The 20,347-nt window shown below is 26.6% G+C and overlaps 1 protein-coding gene across 4 annotated transcripts in view; it reads right to left on the bottom strand.

Annotated features, from left to right (window-relative positions):
* Positions 1-448: 448 nt before the first annotated feature.
* The window catches only part of LOC119681252 (myosin heavy chain, non-muscle), a 48,903-nt gene continuing 29,004 nt past the window's right edge, over positions 449-20,347 (bottom strand). For 2 of the 4 annotated variants that reach the window (XM_038094388.1, XM_038094389.1), the window contains exons 5-13: positions 15,890-16,011; positions 9,474-9,491; positions 7,687-7,779; positions 4,883-7,622; positions 4,507-4,811; positions 3,644-4,174; positions 2,291-3,586; positions 2,067-2,230; positions 449-930 (exon numbers count right to left, since the gene is read on the bottom strand). In XM_038094388.1, the coding sequence (XP_037950316.1) occupies positions 810-930; positions 2,067-2,230; positions 2,291-3,586; positions 3,644-4,174; positions 4,507-4,811; positions 4,883-7,622; positions 7,687-7,779; positions 9,474-9,491; positions 15,890-16,011 (5,390 nt within the window). In that variant the 3' untranslated portion in view covers positions 449-809. Of the gene's footprint in view, positions 931-1,627; positions 1,932-2,066; positions 2,231-2,290; positions 3,587-3,643; positions 4,175-4,506; positions 4,812-4,882; positions 7,623-7,686; positions 7,780-9,473; positions 9,492-15,889; positions 16,012-20,347 lie in introns of those variants that run through there. The other 2 variants (XM_038094392.1, XM_038094391.1) reach the window with 2 other exon arrangements.

The following is a 20,347-nucleotide window of genomic DNA, read 5'->3' as shown; positions in this document are numbered from 1 at the left end:
AAAATTTTAATTTTTTAATAAACCAATCATCATTTTAAATTGACAGTTACTCAAAGTAAAGAAGAACCATAAACTCGTGTATAGTTTGGTATATACTCTTGGTCTATAGTTATATTTAAATGTGTTTCTTTATAAACAGAAAATTTATTTTCATTATCAAAAGCACATTAATAATGGTAAAATAAAAAATAAAAAAAAAACAAAGGATCAAAAATATTTAATAAAGCCAACAATAAAATACTTTCAGCTGTAAAGTTTAAAAATGAATATTTTGAATTATTTGGATTTTTTAATTTATTTTCGATGCATGTATAAATGCTTGTGTTTATTCTGTATTCGAAACACCAATAAGAAGATATGCTATACTTAAAAAGGTAAAAATCAAAAATATAAAATTTATTTTTACATTAAAATGTTAAATGCAATTATTTCCAAATACTTTTTTGTTAAAATTTATTTTGCATATTCTTTTTATACATATATATCTATAGATACATAAATATATATATAAATATAAAAAACTACGCAGAAGGTTTATAAAAGTATTCTTAATGTGTATGTATATTTTTTTTATAATACGCAATTACAGTTTTGACGAAATTAAATTATTTAGGTATGGGCATTTGTGTAAAAAATTTAGTTTTATATTTTTTTAAATTGTTTACAATTTAAAAATGCATTATTACTCTTAATTTAAATTCAGTTTATATATTTTTTACTAAGAAAAATTAAAATCCATTAAAAAACAACAAAGAGTAATATATAAAAAATAAAAGAGAAAACATTTATATGTTTAAATTATTAACATATTAATTTCCTGAATCATCACCATCTAAGGATTCATCTTGCACCGAAGAGTTATCATCACCTCGTTTTGATGAAGGTGTTCCAGTGAGGCGGGTCGAACTAAGACCAATACCACCAGTACGTCTGAAATTTTAATAAGTTAAAAATTATTTTCATTTATGAGTTTAAATAAAATATGTAGTTTTCTACGTGCAAGGAAATTGCAATTAAACTCTAATTATATAGGTACCTCAAAACAAGCTAATATGTCTACATATAAAACAATTACCAAAAAAAATAAATAATTTGTTCAACTTAATAAAATAAAATATATTGGAAGATAGAAGGTTTAAATTTGTTAAATTTTAAATGGTTTTTATATGTGATTATCTTACTCTTCTTCACTGCAGTTTAAGTTTTATACTCAACTCTATTTTAATTAGAAATATTTAACTTTTAAAATATATATCAATTTTTATTATGAACAATAACGATTTTTATTAGTATAATAAAAACAAAAAAATAAAACACACTGAATTAATTCAATACATATGGATTTCTTTCCAATTATTATTATTTTTGAATTATTTCAAGAATGTTAAAAATCCCTAACTCTAATATAAGATAAGAGATATAATTAAGTTAAATATTCTAAAATAAAAATTTATTTTAAAATATTCGTTAAATTTTTCAAATCTTTTGGAATTTTATCACTTACAATTAATTCATAAAATTTACATTTTATTACATGCAAACTCTTTGAAAAATTAAAACATAGTTTCATACAGGGTTTGAACATGCAGAGTCTTAAGTACAAGTACATAATATAAGAGAAACTATCATTAGTTAATATTGGAAGGGGATTTCTGTTGTTTGTTCACAAATAACAAAACCGTGGATATTTTAATGGTGCAGATAGGCTATATTGATAACCTAAAAAGACGCGACTTACGGAAAACAAATTTGATTTGATTTGATTTGATTTGATTAGACATCGATGAATGGGAAAATAAGCTATTATTATTATTTCATTTTAAATAAAGATTTATTTTGTCTGCAAAAGACCTTCACAGTTCATTATCAGCGTAGCATCCTTTTTAGGTGAATATGCTTTAGCTTTTTCTGTTTCAGCAACTTGTATTGATCTATTTCGTAAATTTAATATGGTTGTAGATAAATTATTACAAATATAAGCAAAATAAAAATTATTAAAAAGTACAAACAATTTCTATAATTTAATGAAAATGGACTCAAAATGAACTTATTATAATTAAATTTACCTAAGTTTTGTTTTGAGCGTATTAATTTCACGATTCAAAGACTCCTGATTCTCAATCATATCCTCACATTCTCTCTGATATTTGCGTTTCTGTGTTTTTTCCTTTTGAAGTTCCTCTTCTGCTTCATCAAGACTACGTTTCAGCAGTTTTATACGGCTATTTAACTATAATTTCATATGATTATATATTTTAATAAATTCAATAAATATAAATTTTCTGCATACTTTATCGATTTGCTCCTTATACTGATCTGCATGTCGGCGTTCGTCCTCGTTGTTCATTGTTAGTTCCTTATTTTTCTTATCCATTTTACGATTAGCTTTTTGCAGTGAAAGTCGCTCTTTTCCTTCATTTTCTAATTGCTCTTCAAGGTTTACAATTTTAGCTTCAAGCGCCGCAATTGTAGCTTTCACCTTGGTGCGTTGAGCAGTCTCAATTTCGGCAAGTTTTACCTTAAGCTCTTTATTTTGACGTTCCAACAAGGCACGAGCATTTTCGCTTTTTTGAGCGTTCGATTTTTCAGTAGCTAATTCTGTAGTAAGTTGTTCAATCTGTAATTGAGCTTTACGACTACGGTCCAACAGCACTTCTGAATTTGATTGCTCTTCTTCGAGTTCCTCCTCTAAAGTAGCAATTCTAGCTTCTAGACGTCGTTTTTCATCAATTATTAGCGAACATTTACTAGCATTTGAAGCAACTTCTTCCGCAAGCTCATCACGTTCAGTTTCAGCTGCACGACGGGCACGTTCTGAACTGGCCAAATCCTCTGTCAATTGTAATACTTCCGCTTCTAAAGTCTTTACTTTACGTTCTGTCTCCTTGCTAGCTGCTTGGAGTTCTTCTTTCAAAGCTTTAGCTTCGTCAGCATCACGCTGTGCGTCTTTCAGTTGCACTTGCAATTTCTTGGCATGTTTAAGTGCATCTTCTTTTACTTTATTGTGCATTTCCATAGTTGTTTCTATTTCTTTCAAGTCTCCCTCTAGTTTCTTTTTCGCCGCTACAGCTGCAGTACGTTGTTTACGTTCTTCATCTAAATCGGCTTCACGTTCTCTTAACAGTTTAACTAATCCTCTTCGTTTTTCCTCTGCTTGTTCTTCTTTTGCTTGCAGATCTCGCTCAAATTGTGTACGTAATGCCTGCATATTTACTTCTAAACGCAATTTGGCATCTTCAGTCAACTGTAAATCATCTTCCAATTCTACATTTTGTGCTTTCAAATCAGTTAACTGCGCTTCAAGAGCTCGTTTTGCCTTTTCTAATTCATGAACGTTCTTATCTGCTGTTCCTTGTGTATTTGCTAAATCATCGAGTTCATTTTGTAACATTTTTCGTTTATTTTCAAGATCATCAATCTTATCGAATGCCTTGTCTAAATCACGAGTCAAAGAAAGCACCTTAGTTTCCTTTTCACGCGCTTCACGTTCTGCTGTGTCACGTTCTTGAGCAGTTTGTTCAGATACAGCTTTTTCTTCTGCTAATATTTTATCGAAATTCTTCTGTTTCTTTTCTAATTCCAATACCTAATTTGAGATAACATTTTTTTATATATCCAATATATTAATAAATAAATAACATACCTTAGTGCGTTGTGTTTCCAACTCAATTGTTGTATCTTCCAATTCAGATTGTATTTTTTTCTTGCTCTTGTCTAAACGATCATTCTGTGCAATCAGCTCTTTAACTTGGCGCTCCAAAGCTTCAATTTCCTTGTTTAATCGTTTTTTGCCCTCTTCAAGTTCCTTAGCTAAATCAGCATCTTCCTCTGCTTTTTTCTTGATTTCTTGCATTTGTATTGTTGCCTCAGCCAATTTTCGTTCAAAAGTTCTCTTTGATTCCTCATCTTCTTCAAGTTGTTCTTGCAGGGCTTCTTTCTCCGATTCAAGTTGTCGTAATTTGGAGCTAAGGGATAACTTTTGTCGCGTTTCTTCCTCGAGCAATTGTTGTGCTTCCGTTAACTGAGACTCCATATTACTAGCAGATTTTATAGCCGCTGAAGCTTTCAATTCAGCTTCTTCTAATTGATTTGTCACATTTTCAGCTTCTTGTTGTAATTTTGTGCATTTCTCTTGCAATTCTGAACGTGCTCTCTCAATTTCAGCTAATTTAATCTACAATTAATGAAACCAAACATAAAATGAATATTAGAAATATTTAAATTTCTAAATTAATATTTAAGATATTGAATAACAATGTTTAAAGTGAATGCTAATCATAACCACAAAACACAAAAAAAAATAATAATTTGTCCTATTCTGTGTTCATGTAACTTAACGTTTTCTTACTTGGAAGGTTAAACATACTTAGTGTATATAGAAATAACACACATTAAGCGCCATATGCGATGTATATGTTTACTAACTTGTGGTGAAATATACTAGATATTATTAGTAGTATAAACCAACCACAAGGTAATGTTTATTACAAAATATATTGGCATTACCTGTAATTCTGCGATTTGAGATTCTGCTTGTTTACGTCTGCGGTCATTTTCTTGCCTTGAACTGTTAACACTTCGTAACTCTGTAGCTAAATCGGCATTTTCAGCTTCTAGTGTAGTTTTTGCTTTATCTAGAACACTCTTAGCTTTTCGTATATTTTCCAATTGATCATTTATAGTACTCAATTCCTGTGCATGCTTATGACGCATATCTGCCAGCAGGTTTTCATGGTTAAGAGTTTCATCTTCCAGCGATTTTTTCAGTGTTGCTAACTCTTGCTCTCGTTTAGAGCGTAATTCTTGTTGAGCTAATAAAAAATTAAATTAAAAATTTATTATGTTTCGACAATAATCACCTATAAAATTATGAAATACAAACCTGCTGTCGTATCTAGAGAATCAAGCAATTCATTTTTAAGAGCTTCCAATTCTTCTCCTAAATCACGTCTTATTTTTTCGGCTTTAGCTCTTGCTGTTTTTTCCGCCTCTAAATCTTCATTGATTTCAGCTAATTGCAGCTCCAGTTCACGTTGAGCTTTTTGTGCGATACCTTTGGCAGCAGATTCTTCATCAATACGCATTAACGTTTGAGTTAATTCCTCTTCTCTCTTTGAAAGATGTGCTTGTAGCTCTTCTACTTGCACTCGACGTTCATTTAACTGTTCTTTAAGATCAGCAACTTCTGTTTCTATTTTGCGTTTAGTTCTGTCAGATTCTTGTCTTTGCTGTTGATCCTTATGCATACGTTCTTCTAACTCGGCAATAGTTGCTTCATGTTTTGCTTTCAGTTTTGCTAAATGCTTTGCTTTTTCTTCCTCCTCTGCTAGAGTTTGTGATAAATCATTTGCTCGTTCCTCTAATATTTTTTTTTCCTTAATAAGCTTTTGGTTTTGATCATCTGTAAGAGCAACGTCTTCTTCATATTTTTTTATTTTCGCATCAAGTTGCACTTTTTCTAATTGTAGTTTTTGCCTTGCAGCTTCTTCCTCTTCTAATTGCTCTTCGAGGTCTTGTATGTTGAGTTCAAGTTTCTTTTTCTCTGCTCCAAGTGCTAGTGCACGTTCTTCTTCCTCTTCTATACGAGTTTCAAGTTCTTGCATCATATCCTCTAACTCTTGCTTACGTGCCATTAGGCGTGAGCGTGACTCCTCTGCTTCTGCACATAATTCAATTTCTGCTTGAAGTTGTTCAGCTAGAGATGTTTTCTCTTCCACAGCTTGTTGGTATTTTTTCTCATATTCTTGCGTACTTTTAGCCAAGGTTTCGAGCTTTTCACGCACTTGCTTTAGTTCGTCTTCTTTTTGGACGAGCTTTTCCTCTTGCTTCGTCACTTCCAATAAAGGTTTCACCTTTGTATAGAGACGCCACCACTGCCAATTGCGTAGCTTCAAATATGCAGCACAATTGCGCTGAATGATGCGTATCGCATTTAATTGCTGCAAACGTTTTTGGTAGTTGCGGCGCGCCAAGAAACCACGACAGAAAGCTTGGAAATTCACAATTAAATCAGTAATCTTATAATCACGTTCTTCTTCTAAATGCGCTAATACACCAGCACGGAAAAATATTTTTGATTGACCAACACGGAATAGATTTGAATCTAATTCCAATGCTTGTATCATTTTTTCGCAAGCTTTTTTGCCATCCATGAAACCCTTAGGAATAACATTTGGCGTAAGAAGCTCGTAACGTTGGCGGAATTCTTGGAATGGTATACGGTTCGGGAAACCTTGACGACAAATACGAATACCTTCAAGCACACCATTACAACGTAGTTGATCAAGCACCAAAGGAGCATCGATTTTACCGGCACGTTTTTCATGATTTGGTATGATGCATCGAACAAAATTTGGATTTGTATTACGTAAAGTGTCCATAAGTTTAGCCAATTGCTCCTTATATAGATGTGATACTGTACGGAACATACCTTTACGAGTTCGTGCTCCAAACTGTGTATCAGTAAGAGCTTGCTGTGCCATACCAACAATTTCAGCATCTTTCCAAATATTTACAACAAACGGATCTTGTGAGGCTTGGAGAAGTGAAACAATATTTTCGTTCAAAGGATCCATATTTTTCATAAGCCATTTAGCTGCTGAGTAGTCAACTTTGCCCGCATAATGTACTATTGCAAAATCAGCCACTCCACGAAAATCTGTTTTCATAAATTTGGGATGCATTGAGTGGGCTGAAACAAGTTTGTCTACAAATGTCTTATCTGTAGCCTTTGGGAACCAACATTCCTCATCGAGCAACGCCATAATTCCGCCAGGCTTATCGATGAGATCAATGGTAGGCTGCAGATCTAAGCCAAAGTCAATAAACTTCCATTCAATGCCTTCACGTTGATATTCTTCTTGTTCGAGTATGAACATAGTGTGGTTAAAAAGCTGTTGAAGTTTCTCATTAGTATAATTTATACATAATTGTTCGAATGAATTCAATTCGAAAATTTCAAAACCCGCCATATCAAGAATACCAATGAAAGATGCACCTTGACGTTTCGTACGATCTAAAGAACGATTAATACGATTCACTAACCATTTGAACATACGCTCATAACATGCTTTAGCAATAGCTTCAACAGCAAATTCGACTTGCTCCTTAGTTTGCGATTTTGTAACAAAATCACGACCGACTTTTATACGTGGCGTAAGAAAAGCGCGTGTCATATCCGTAACACCAAGACCGAGCAGATGTGCAATTTTTTGCGCCACTGTATTGTCAGGTAACGTAGCTTGATCACTATTACGCTCTTGACGGAATTTCATACAACCAAATAACAGTACAGAACTTACTATACGGAATATTGAGTTGAAATCGTCATTTGTCATACCCATAATGTTCATCGACTTAACAGTCGCTTGGAATTCGGCATAGTCATCTACACCAGGCACAGGCAGACTACCATTAGAAAGGAATGGATATGACTTAATATCGTCAAGAATGAATTTTTCTCGTTGGGCAGGTGAAGCGCCAGCAAGTAATTGATAGAAAATATGGAATGTTCGTTCATCTTTGGCTTGACGAATGGCACGCGATTTCTCCAACAAATATGTTTCTATATTTGCACCTGAGATGTAACCAGAGGCATCAAAATTAATACGAATAAATTTTCCCTGAAATTATAAATGAATAATTAAATAAAATATAAAATATATTTATATTATAGGTTTTTCTTACAAAACGTGATGAGTTATCGTTTTTCACAGTTTTAGCGTTACCGAAGGCTTCTAATATTGGATTAGCTTGCAACAATTGTTGTTCCAATTCACCCTAAAGTAAAAAAATTATTTCATTTATAAAAATTTACTTTATATATTTCTGTGTTATGTTATTAAGCTTTATATTATTTAGTATTAAATTATTTTAACATATTTATATTTTTAATATCAAATTAAACTTGGCAAAGCAAGGCGATCATTTTTATGTGAACGAAAGATATTAGTGAAATTGTAATCCAGCATGCAAATATGTGATGAGATTATGTATGATACTACCTGCTGATTTAAATTAGTTTGTAAGTTTATCTCTAAATTAATTCTGAGAAAATTATGGAACTTTACTTGTTTCTGTGATATATTTACTTTAGATACCACTCTTCTAGTTAATCTCTAGGAAATATACAAAAGCGACTCCGTTCCATTAGGATCCAGCTTCTACTCGCTTATCATTGAAATTTAATATATAGTTTTTATATATATTGCATATAAAAAAACCCAGTAAGTTCAAAGATTTAACGATAGTTAGAGCGGCATTTGGAAAAATATAAATTGACCGATGTTCTTTATTAATTTTTTTAAAGATTAAATGAAGATTATGAAGAAAGTGATTGATTATTAAACATTAACGTATGGAATCCTTATACTACTAATATGCTTTGATGATATATAATTCATTTAAAAATTATTGCTTACATGTTATGTTATTCCATAACAACATATAATATGGATATATATATATATATATATTAAAATCGTAATGCTGTTTATTTAAAAAAAAAGTTTTATTATTTGTTTACTTAGTTAATAACATATTATAATTTATTATTTTTTAAATCAACATTTTAGTTCCAATTTATATTACAAATGTAAAAATATATTTATCTTAACAGTAAGTCACTGTTTGTATTATAATAATTAAAAAAACGTTCCCTATATATATTGAATAATGAAATTTATGATTTTGTGCAATGTTAACTATAAAAAATTAATCATAAAAATAATCATGCATTAAATCATTTTATAAAATTGCAAAGATATATGTTTACAGAATCTTTCTTAAATTCAATTTTAAATGATTAGATTATATTAAAAACAGTTAAAAAAAAGGAAACCCAGGTACTCCAAATATTATATTATTCATTTCAACGCAAACAAAAAAAGCATAATAAAAATTTAAATATATATTTGTGAACATAAAATACAAAACAAATCTTTATGATATTATTATATATTTGAATCTAAGTTCTACATGATATTGAATTGGTATAAATACTTAAGGTAATATATATGTACAATACTTTACCGCAAATGTTTCAGCATTACTACTCTAGGATGTGATTTATTTATTAATTTTTATTTTTATTTTGTCAGTTTTTTATTATAATTTTTAATAAGTTACAATGTATGAGTTATTTTTAATGATATATGTCAAAATGGTTAGTTATGATAAGACCGACCAACATCAACAATAACAATGCGATTAATAATAATTGGTATGTCCGTATTATAAAGGAAGTTGCAACGAGTTTATTATGATGGACCCACGCCAAGGAATGTTAAAGGTATGTAGGAAATAAAAATATATAATATTTTAAATATTAGTTATTTTCATATAGGTTTGTTATTTGCTTAAAATATAGAATTCATTCATATCGAACAATTTCTCTTAATACATCTGCACAGAAAAGTACTCGTTATATTAATCAATTTTTTAAATTTTAAAAATATTTTATTTTTGGTACTTACAATAATTAATGCCGGTCCCTTATAGTTGTAATATTTTATAGGTGATTTTAAATAGATTGTTGGTGATTGGTAAATGGTGATTTTAAATATTCGGAATTGGTGTTTTTAAAATGTTGTGATTTTGGTATTTGGTTTGGTAAAGGTGAAAATAGCGATCGGTGTTAAAAGTTTTTCATATTGACAAAAAAAAAAAAAATTATATATTTACATTATTTATTTCAAAATTAATTATTAAATAAATAAATTTAGCAATAGTATATAATCAAACTACAACCAATTTATTTTTAAAATATAAAAGTGACACTTGTAATTTTTGCAGACTAAATATACAAAACAATTAAACACAATTATTAAAAATTAAACATAATATTAAATAAATTAAAAACAATTGTAATATACACTAAAGATACATAGTTTACAAATTATGCTTAAGTAACTAATGCTAATACAAAAATAAATTACATATATATTAAAACTTATATTTTAACTTATTAATCAACTTATTTTGGTTTGATTTCTGTATATAATACATTTTTTAGCATTTATTATATTTATAGTACATGCATTTATAATGTATATATATTTTTTAAATAACCATAAACAGAGAGAGGAGTTCCTTTAAAGTTTATATATTCTGGGTTAGTTCATTGAAACAAATTGATCTCGTTATATCAGATTATCTGTATCCTACTAAGAATAATTAGTGTATCAGATTTTTGTTTTACACATTAAAGTATTATATTCTTGTACATAGATTTATTAGAAATGGAATTACTGTATAATATATAGAAATATGTTTACATATCTAATGTACTTAGCAATATCAAAATAATGAAATTTATATGGTGTATTAGACTTTTCATATTAATATAATGTAGTATCCTAAAGTTGTTTTTCCATATTATTTAAAATTCTATTTTATATGACATATCCCCATAATATAAGAAAATATATTTAAGAAATATTTCCCAGCCGTTCTTCCGGCCTAGCCTACTTAATTATTGTAGACATGTGACTTTGAAGCGTAGATTCTGCTGTTTCTAACTAGTTTCTTAGTTATACAATTAAAAGTTCGCACTTTTTAAGAGTAAAACTAAATTATGTATCTACTTTTTAGAATAGTTAAAACAATGCCGAGATTAAATAATTTAGCAGAATATGTTATATATAAGTCCCTAGTTGTTTCAAAAATTTTAAGAACACAAGATTAAGGATAAGGATTTCACCCCCAAATATATTTATATTTTAAGATATAGTTTTTATGAAAACCTTAGTGGAAAATATAAATTTTCTTTGGCAAAATAATAGATTTTAGTAAATATTTTTATTATTATTTTATATTAATATACATCTATAATTAAAATAAAGTAATTTTTAGTTTATTAAACGATTAATTTATATTTCATTTATTTAATTACTTATTTTGTCATATAATTATTTATATATTTATTTGATGAATTTAGTGATATTTTAAAAAAATGCATATTTCTGTATAAAATACTTTACTCAACAAAATAATAGATTCTTAAGCTAACAAATATAAAAAAGTTAATTCAAGAATAAAATATAATTATTTTAATATTTAATAATCGAACAGTATTTTTAATTGCTTGTTTAATTCGAAAGTATTATTTATATATGTTATTTATTCAAAAAAAAAATTTTGAAACTTATTTAATAATTGTATTGTATTTAATAAAATTATGGTATATATAAAATACTATAGTACTAATGCTAATCAAATTGATTTTTAAACTCACGATGAAAGAAAATACTTTGTTAATATAAATTTTATTTTTTACCAGTGAAGAAACAACAAAATTTTATTTGATAAAAATAAAATAAAAAATAATAATATTAGTAATAATAAAATCAGTAATAATAATAAGTAATAATAAAATATATGATAATATAATATAATATATAATATAATAATATATATAATATAAATAATAATAGTAATCATAAAACGAATAATAATAAAAGTAATAATCGATCTAATATTGGAAACATATATAAAAGACTCCGAAGAGCTATAATAAATGACAAAGCTGTACCAGCAACAAAGAAATGACACGTGTAAGAGTAATAGGTTGGCTAGGATATGCCATAACTTTTAAATGGATTGCTGCAATTCCTTCTGTTTGATAGATAAAGAAGAAGTAGTTTATTTTTTTACAGTTATTGTAGAGCGAAAATATAATTTTCGATCATTTAACTATGACAAATAGCTCTGTTTATTGAGAAGACATTCCATCATAACCAACTTTAAGGGACCAACTTCGATGGCTCCTCCTCCTCTTTGTAATTCAAAGGTTTAAGATGTTACTCATTCCGTCTAGTCAATCATTACCAATCAATTAAATTATAAATATTATTTAAAAAAGATCAGTCACAATACAGCTCAACCACAAAAAATCAATAAAAATATTTTTTAATTCTCACAATTATAAGCTTATGGAACAAGTAAAAACTAAGCGATAATCTTCGATTTTAGAATAAAGTTATGAAAGTTTCAGTCGAAAAAATAGGAATTGGTGCTTTAAAAACATATTTGGAATAATAAGTATTTTTTTCTAAAAAAAACGTCAACAGTTTTTTCTCACTTTGATATTTAAAAAAAATTGTATGCATTTTACTGAATTGTAATCAATTTGTTTCGAACATATATTTATTTTATCCTTATATAGTATATTCGAAATTACTCATATAAATTTATAAAAAAAAACTTGCATTTATTACCTCATCACCTATGTATGGATAAGACATGTTTTACTGAAAACAGTTTGCTGTTATAAAAAAGCAAATTAGTTTTTAGTCGACTAATGCTGGCTTGTTGGAATTACAAAAGTAATATTATATTTCAAAAAAAAAAAAAAAAAGTTAAAATAAAATTTTTTAATTTCCATTACTCGTAACTGAATATAAAATTGTTTATGAATTTTGAGCAAATTATACTTTAAACTTTTGAAGAAATTTAATTGAAGATCAAAGTTTAAAGCTTAGTCAAATCTAACAGTGAATAAATAATATAAAGTATCTTTTAAGTCTCATAAAAGACTAAACGACTTGTGATTTTATGCGATTCATTTAACGCAACATTCAATTATACATTATAGAATAAAATATATATAAATATATAATTCTACGATTATAAAATGTTCTCATAATTATAATAAGAAAAAAAAGTGTTTTGACACACTTATGGTTGGATAATGTCTTTGCCCGGTATGGTAACTAGAATGGCTACCACATAATTCATTGGTTATTTTTTTCCAAGAGTAACAAAAAATTGGAGAGAATAATTTTAGCACATTTAGGTTATAGCAATGCTATTTTAACAAGTTAAAATACCAAATAAATGTAAATATTTTAAAAAAATTATATAAAAACTACTCTATATAAGAATTTATAGTATACTTGAGAAAATAAAAAAATTACATTATTTGAAATAATTGTTAATAATTGGTTATTAAAGTTAATTATTAATTAAAAATCGAAACTCATTTTCATTGTCAATATTAGTGACAATTGTGTACTCGTAATAGTTCAATTGATTTTTTAACTCTATTAAGTTAGCAAGTATAGTACATATATGTATATAGTATATTATACCATATATATATATATATAGTTATATGTTAGTGTAATATGTATTGTATTGTGTATCTTAGAAAATATAAAGCCTACAAAACATTAGGTTTTGAAGCAAATGTTTAATATCAGAGAAGCAAAACACTTGAAATGATATTTTAAAATATTTTATTCCCCTTTTCATATAACAAAGCAATTACTTTTTAAATAAAGGGGAGAAAAAGTCTTTACTTGAAAAAATAATTTGTACTGAAATAAAAAGTATAAATTTCTTTTACTAGTTTTTAATTAAATTATTTTTTCAAGAATGTATAATTCTCTCATACACAAAACCTAAGCAAGCAGCAATTTATGCTTATCGCTGGATTTCTGTATCTTTTTCCACAAAATTTCAGATATGGTTCGCTCTTCCTAATATTGAATTCAATACACATATACATGATATTATAAGCGTGTCGTATACAAATTACTTTTAAAACGGCTTTTGTATATTGTGACTTGAAATTGTGTTCGAAATATCGTATATAATGCACTGGTATTGGCACAGTGAACCCCAATAAATGTATAATTTCAATATTTTTTTATTTTTTCATTTTCGATACAATGATCAAATCATATAAGTAAATATATGTGCAATCATGCACTTTTGTTTAATAAAAGCAATTATTATAGGATGGCATAGAAGAGAGATATTGTAGTTCGTTTGGAAACAAAAACCAAATGAAAAATTATCCATGCAATTTGTCATTAACAAGTAAAATAAAGGGAATATCAATTATACATATATATATATTTATAAATGTATGGAATTAAGTGTTCGTTATATGTTTGAAAAAATATATGAAACAAATTTAAATAATTATTAACGCACAATTTAAACTTTAAATGAAGTGCGAATATATTTGGAGTTGTTAGAAAGATAAAATAATTTTTAATTCATAAGTTAACATATGTTTGTAGAATAAAAGTTTATTTTCTTAAATATAATTTTTTTTTTGTGACATAATTCGCCTTAAATGGAGCCTATTTGTTTGAAGCTTCAACGGATTTTATGCCTGATGAATTGCTTCAGTGTTTGTGAGATTTCGAGTTCTTAAGATAACAAATGCATGACTCACGTTCAAAATATGTTCTTCACAGATACGAGCAAAAGACTGTTTTAAAGCAAAAAAAAAACACAAAAAACAAAAAATAAAAGAATTCTTATATATAAACACTTGATTATATATATAAATATCAAGTTAACGACTGCAAGTCTTCAGAAAATAATTTTTAACTTTGGCAAATTATCTAAACGAAAGTATGTAAAAAAGTAGATTTACAAATAATATATTTTTTTCAAAAATATTTACAGATTATATTTCATTATACTTCATAAAATATTTACTAAATCATACATAAAAGTTTTAAAGAAATATATTAAAACATTTAAAAAGAAATTATTTCGACAATATTTTTCATTTTTCTTTTTTGTTTTCAAAAATTCTTTAATAAAATTTAAATATCCATACTAAGTAAAGAGAAAAAATTTTTGGTTTGACATATAGGTGGCGCTTCTTAGATAAAAAAAAACAAATTTTGCTATACCAAAGTGCCAAGCCTCATAAAATACATATGTACCCAAAAAATCAGTCACCATTTACTGGTATATAGTATATAATTTAATCGCAGTCGACCAACACTGATAATGCCAAACAGTCTAATCTTCTATTAAAATAGGGTTGTTACTCCGAACACATTAATAAAATTGTTTTAAATCACCGTACATAAAAGTTTGCAACAGATAGCAAAATAACATATGTATAGACTTTTGTTAATGGTAATATTGTTAGCAAAAGCGGCATTGCAGTTGCTTTCAGGCGATCAAATGCAGTAACCTATAGATAATTATCAACATTGCTTTAACATGTTACATGTAATCAGAAGCATATTTTCACGTCATGGTTCGTGAAAGTAAAGTAAAAAAGTACTGAAAAGTAGTTCCATATTCAGGTATATTTTTCGATTATCTTGAAAAGTTAAACAGATATGAATAACAATTATTATATCGCGTCATTGTAACAAAGTATATTTCAATGAAGATAGTATAATGTGCCTACATACTGATAACTTAATTAGATTATACGAAATGTACTTTGGGTACTTATCCCACCCAGCTTACTACCCAGATTTGGTGAAGAAGTGAAACAGAACCCAGAATACACTGTACTATTTTGAAAGTCTCGAAATATCTTTCTATACCGAAATTATAATAATGCTAAAAATGCGTTGTAATGATAATATTCGAATTGAATAAAGGAATGTACTTATAAACAAAGGTAAGACTTGCCTGGATAATGTATTTTATATAACCACAAACATTTTTCTGCCTTACTGTTATTAGGGTTTAGTCTATTGCAATTTATAAATTTAGATATCAGATATTTAGATATAGTTTTTGTGTATTTTCTATACGTATTTCGGCAGAAATAAGTATAGAATAAATAAATTTCGACGTAAGGACTCAAAACTAAAAATTAGGATACACTATAAATATATTTTTATATTATTCAAAAGTAAGATATCCATATCTTTTTAAAAATATATTAATTTATTTTATATAAATGATTTCAATATTAAACAAGCAATTTTATACTGTTGACATATAATTTTTTGATATTTATTTTATAAAACTATTTTTTTAAAAATAATATTACATATATTTTAAATATTTAATATGTAAATTCATATTGATGGTAAATATTTTATATATTTCATTAATAATAAATAAATAATATATATAAATAAGAATATTAAATAAAGTGTTAGTTCTTGAAACTTACCGCGCCAGAGCCTTTGGGTTTCGATGCCGCTACATAAGCTAAATACTGTATTACTTTCTTTGTGTTCTCGGTTTTACCAGCACCAGATTCACCAGTACACAAAATTGATTGATCCTCACGATCTGGAAAACATAAAAGATTCATATATAGTAAATTTAAAATAAATATATACATATAAAAAATACTTATTAAAAAATAAACCTATTTATTAAAATACCATTAATATATATTTGAAAATAACAACTTAATATTTATGGAGTTTAAATAAGAAAAAAAAAATTTCGAGTGACCTACAATCAAAAACATTTATGGTTAAGCATAGTTTGCAGATTTTATTACTGAAAAAAAAAATAAATTAACGAATTCGCCTAGAATTGCAAAAAATAATAAATTCAGTAATGTATAGAAGTAAATTAAAAGTAAAATAAAATTGAAAACCTCAGCGTTTATGGCAGCAAGATACAATACAAAACAGATATCACAGAATGACCTAATTTACTGCTTGAGTATATTTTTATTGTTTAATTTTTACACATTTTTAAAAAGCATTCATCAATTGAAAAGTGAAACCTATCGCAGCAATTCAATAATTAAAACAAAAATAACAGTGAGAGGGGTCGGCAAAGACTTACTGTCAACTGGGTAACAATAATGGCGACACATTGATTACACCCAAAATGTGGTTAATTCTATGCACTACAAACCAAGATATACATATGATACAAATATCTATTCAAGATTGGCGTCGTCACAATTAAATGGAAGCTAACATACAATATGAATCGCCACATTTGAATCCGAGTACATGTGATGATGACAAGTTTCGCTAGTTAATGTTTATAGGCGATCATAACTTCAGATGGCGATAAAAATATTTACTGGAACACTTTTGTATTGTGTATAAAAAATAATTTTAAAAAATATTGTCATGTAGTGATCTATACCAATAATAGATTATTTGTTAATGGATTTTATTAATAAATATGATAGGTTCAATCTTTTTATATGTATGCGTTTATTTATTTACTAATAAATCCGACATTATATTATATGAATTTTGGATCTATATCTAATATTTAATTACAATTATTAACAGATTTTTTACATTGAAATTGCTTTATGAGGCCTTTTCGAAAGAAAATATTTCTTCTGCTTTAAACGTTAAAAATGTTTGTACTGAAACTGTTCAATATAATTGACAATCACAATAATCCAACTCTCAGCAACCTAAAAATACAGCGAAATCTGATAAACACAGGCAGATACAAAGTCATCAGATCCATCATATTATAAAGCCCCGTATTCAGTTATTATGATGAGATCACCAACTCAGACATCTGCATATCAACATATCAACAAATGTTTTCTACAGAAATGTTCCATCTCTACGGCACTTTTACTAGTCAATTATTTTTCTGCTTGTGGTCTTGTCATTGCTAATTGAATTATTGTATTCTTATTATACACATTTGAGTAAGTATGTCAAGTTGATAAGTATAAGAAAACAAGAAGAAGTACCACCTAGGTATTTATTTAATTCGTCTATATATCAGAGCTGTGCAAACTTCCAACACGTGTTTTGAGGTCTCATACTCTTTCATTACAGCAAGTGCTCTGTAAAAATTCCTGTAATGATTCTTATTTTTTTTTTTTGCGGTACATAATCGTTTTAGGTTGAAAGTCTCTGTAATTGATTTCGATTGAAATCGCCCTGGCAGATTGTCCCAATATAGCTTTCTCTTTTTTCCTCTTTTCTCCATATAAGTGAGAAGAAATGACATTTATATAAGCCAGAGAAGAATTTTGGGCAAGGTTACTCCATTCCTAGCCTGCCTAACTATTAAAACTTAAAATAAAACTCAAAAGAATTTATAATTTGATTAGACTTAATTGAAGCTCCTTCACAAAATCTCATTTAATTACTTACTTTACTAAATCATGTTAACGAATAAACTTAAAGCAGGAAGATTGCATATTTTAATTATTTAAAAATTTTTAAACATTCGTATAACCATTTAGGTAAAATTTATTAATGAAGTATTTTCTCCAAACAATGCCATTTTTACTTTTTTCATTTTATAGTTTACTTCAAAATCGTTTAAAGTAAAAAATGAAAATTATAAGAGCCCCTGAAACCAGTAAAACAGAAAAGGGGTACAAAAATACTTCAATAAAAATAATAAACCGCAAAAACGATCAAATTTTGTACGAGAAAAAATCAAAGTGACTGACGTCGACCTTATTGGTAACAACATAGCCATAAATGGACTTCATACAATAGCTAAAAGCTATTAGATTTGTTCAAATTGATTGCATAACCATATGCGAACAGCGGTGACAGCCAAACAAGATAAAAATTTATGAAACCTACTTTTGGAAAAAATAAAGTTTAAAAATAAAAAATAAATTTTAAAATGGAGTTTTGTTTAAAATATATTGTGTGCAAGTACCATTATCTCATTATTATTATTATTAATTATTTTATTTTGTGTATTTAATTTTACACAATATATATATACATTATAATAGTTTTATATAATTTATATATATTATAACAGTTTTATATAATTTATATATATTGTAATAGTTTTATAGTTTTATATAGTTTAGTTTTATATTATGTATATATATATTATAATAGTTTTATATAATTTATATATATTATTTACTTAAAAAAATTCTGTAATATATATAGAGATCTTTTTTTTCATAATTTGTTACAACTGAGTATAGAAGTTGATTTTTTGTGGGACCTAGGAATTTTTTTGTGTTATTACATCAACTTGATCTGTGATTACTTTGACCAAACAGAAAATGGACGTCATTTACATGTAATTTAGTACAGTACAGTTTTACTGAATTTATAACCTCAAGTTACAAATTTTGAGCACCTTGTGTTGACTCAAACCACACAATCAAGAAGCTAATCAGACATATTAGTCATTACTTAAAACTTATTTTACAATGTTTTAATCAAAACTTATCGTCTATATATATGATTATAAATTTTATTTATAAAACTGTATTTATATTTATAAATATGATAAATTAAAGATTTATCAAATATAAATAGTTTGCGTACTTTTGTTAATTTAACAACAATTAAAATTAATTGTTGTACAAATAGATTTAAATACCTTTGTTCAACAAATAGAAAAATGATTATTTTTTAAACATATTTAAAATACTGGATTAAAGAAAGGACATCCAACAATTTATCAGAAATTTCTGAAAATATGAAGAGTATGGATCCTTTCCATATAAAAAAATTCAACTAAAATTATTTTACAAAATTAAATTGTAAAAAAATCGAATTCACATAAATTTCTGACATAAATATGAAAAATATTAAAAAGATTTATTAGTAAAATTAATTGAGGCACACCTTCTTCGCATTTCATCTATATGTATGTATCTTGAACTAGTAAAGTTTTATAAAAGTTTTTGCTCTACTGCTACGTATGCATTCATAATAATAATAATAAAAACGTTTAAGTTAATTAAATGGAATATAATAAAATGCCGCTAAAAAGCACAAAAAACAATTATGAAAAAATATAAAAACGAAAATATTTATAAGGGAAAACAAAGCGACCAAAAACTAATCAACCGGCAAATATTGCAAACACATTTAAACAAATTAATTAATAAATTTATATACGAAAAAGTATCTTCGATAAAGTATGATTCACAGCGGAACTTGAGCCAAATAAACATTTGCACACTCACACAACTACCATAAACGATATTTTATTTTAATGCTAGCGTTTCGATAGATAACGCAAGTTTTTAGATATTTAATGTTAAAAATTACAATACAAACCAGTTTTAATGTATGAAAGGTTCAAGATAAACTTTAAATAAATATAAAAGACTTATGAATCATTACAGATGATTTCTTTTTTACTTAAAACCACATTAATCATCTTTAATATTAACAGTTTTTTTTTTGCGTAAAGTATTTGTTACACAATTTACCAAGAAATTAAATTTTTTTCCGTACTTTTATCATTTTGATAAAAGGATTTCATTTATTATATGTACATATATATACATATATTTTCCGCGGTGTAACTAAGGGGTTACTCTATTTTGATAATAAGTAAGGTTATTATCAAAATATTATTTGTACTAAATTTATACTAAATTTACACTAAATTTATTTATATAATTTATTATAAATATTAATATTTTAAAATGATCTTTTAGTTTGATATAATATTTCACACTGAAATATTTTATTTATAACTTCTACTTGAATCACGATCTCACAAAAATAATTTTATTTTAAATTAATAAATTTATAATAGGGAATTGAGAGATTCTTTTTGAAAAAAATATTTTTGAATAATAAATTCATATGACAATTAAAAAAAAAAAAAATAAAATGAAATTATATTAAATATGTATGATTAAAAGCTCAATTTTTTTTTATTATTCAAACACGTACGTAAACAA

The sequence above is a fragment of the Teleopsis dalmanni genome, chromosome 2 (genome assembly GCF_002237135.1).
Source record: "Teleopsis dalmanni isolate 2A chromosome 2, ASM223713v2, whole genome shotgun sequence".
NCBI lineage: Eukaryota > Metazoa > Arthropoda > Insecta > Diptera > Diopsidae > Teleopsis > Teleopsis dalmanni.
The sequence above is the reverse complement of the archived record's forward strand: the minus strand, read 5'-3'. Positions and strand labels throughout refer to the sequence as shown.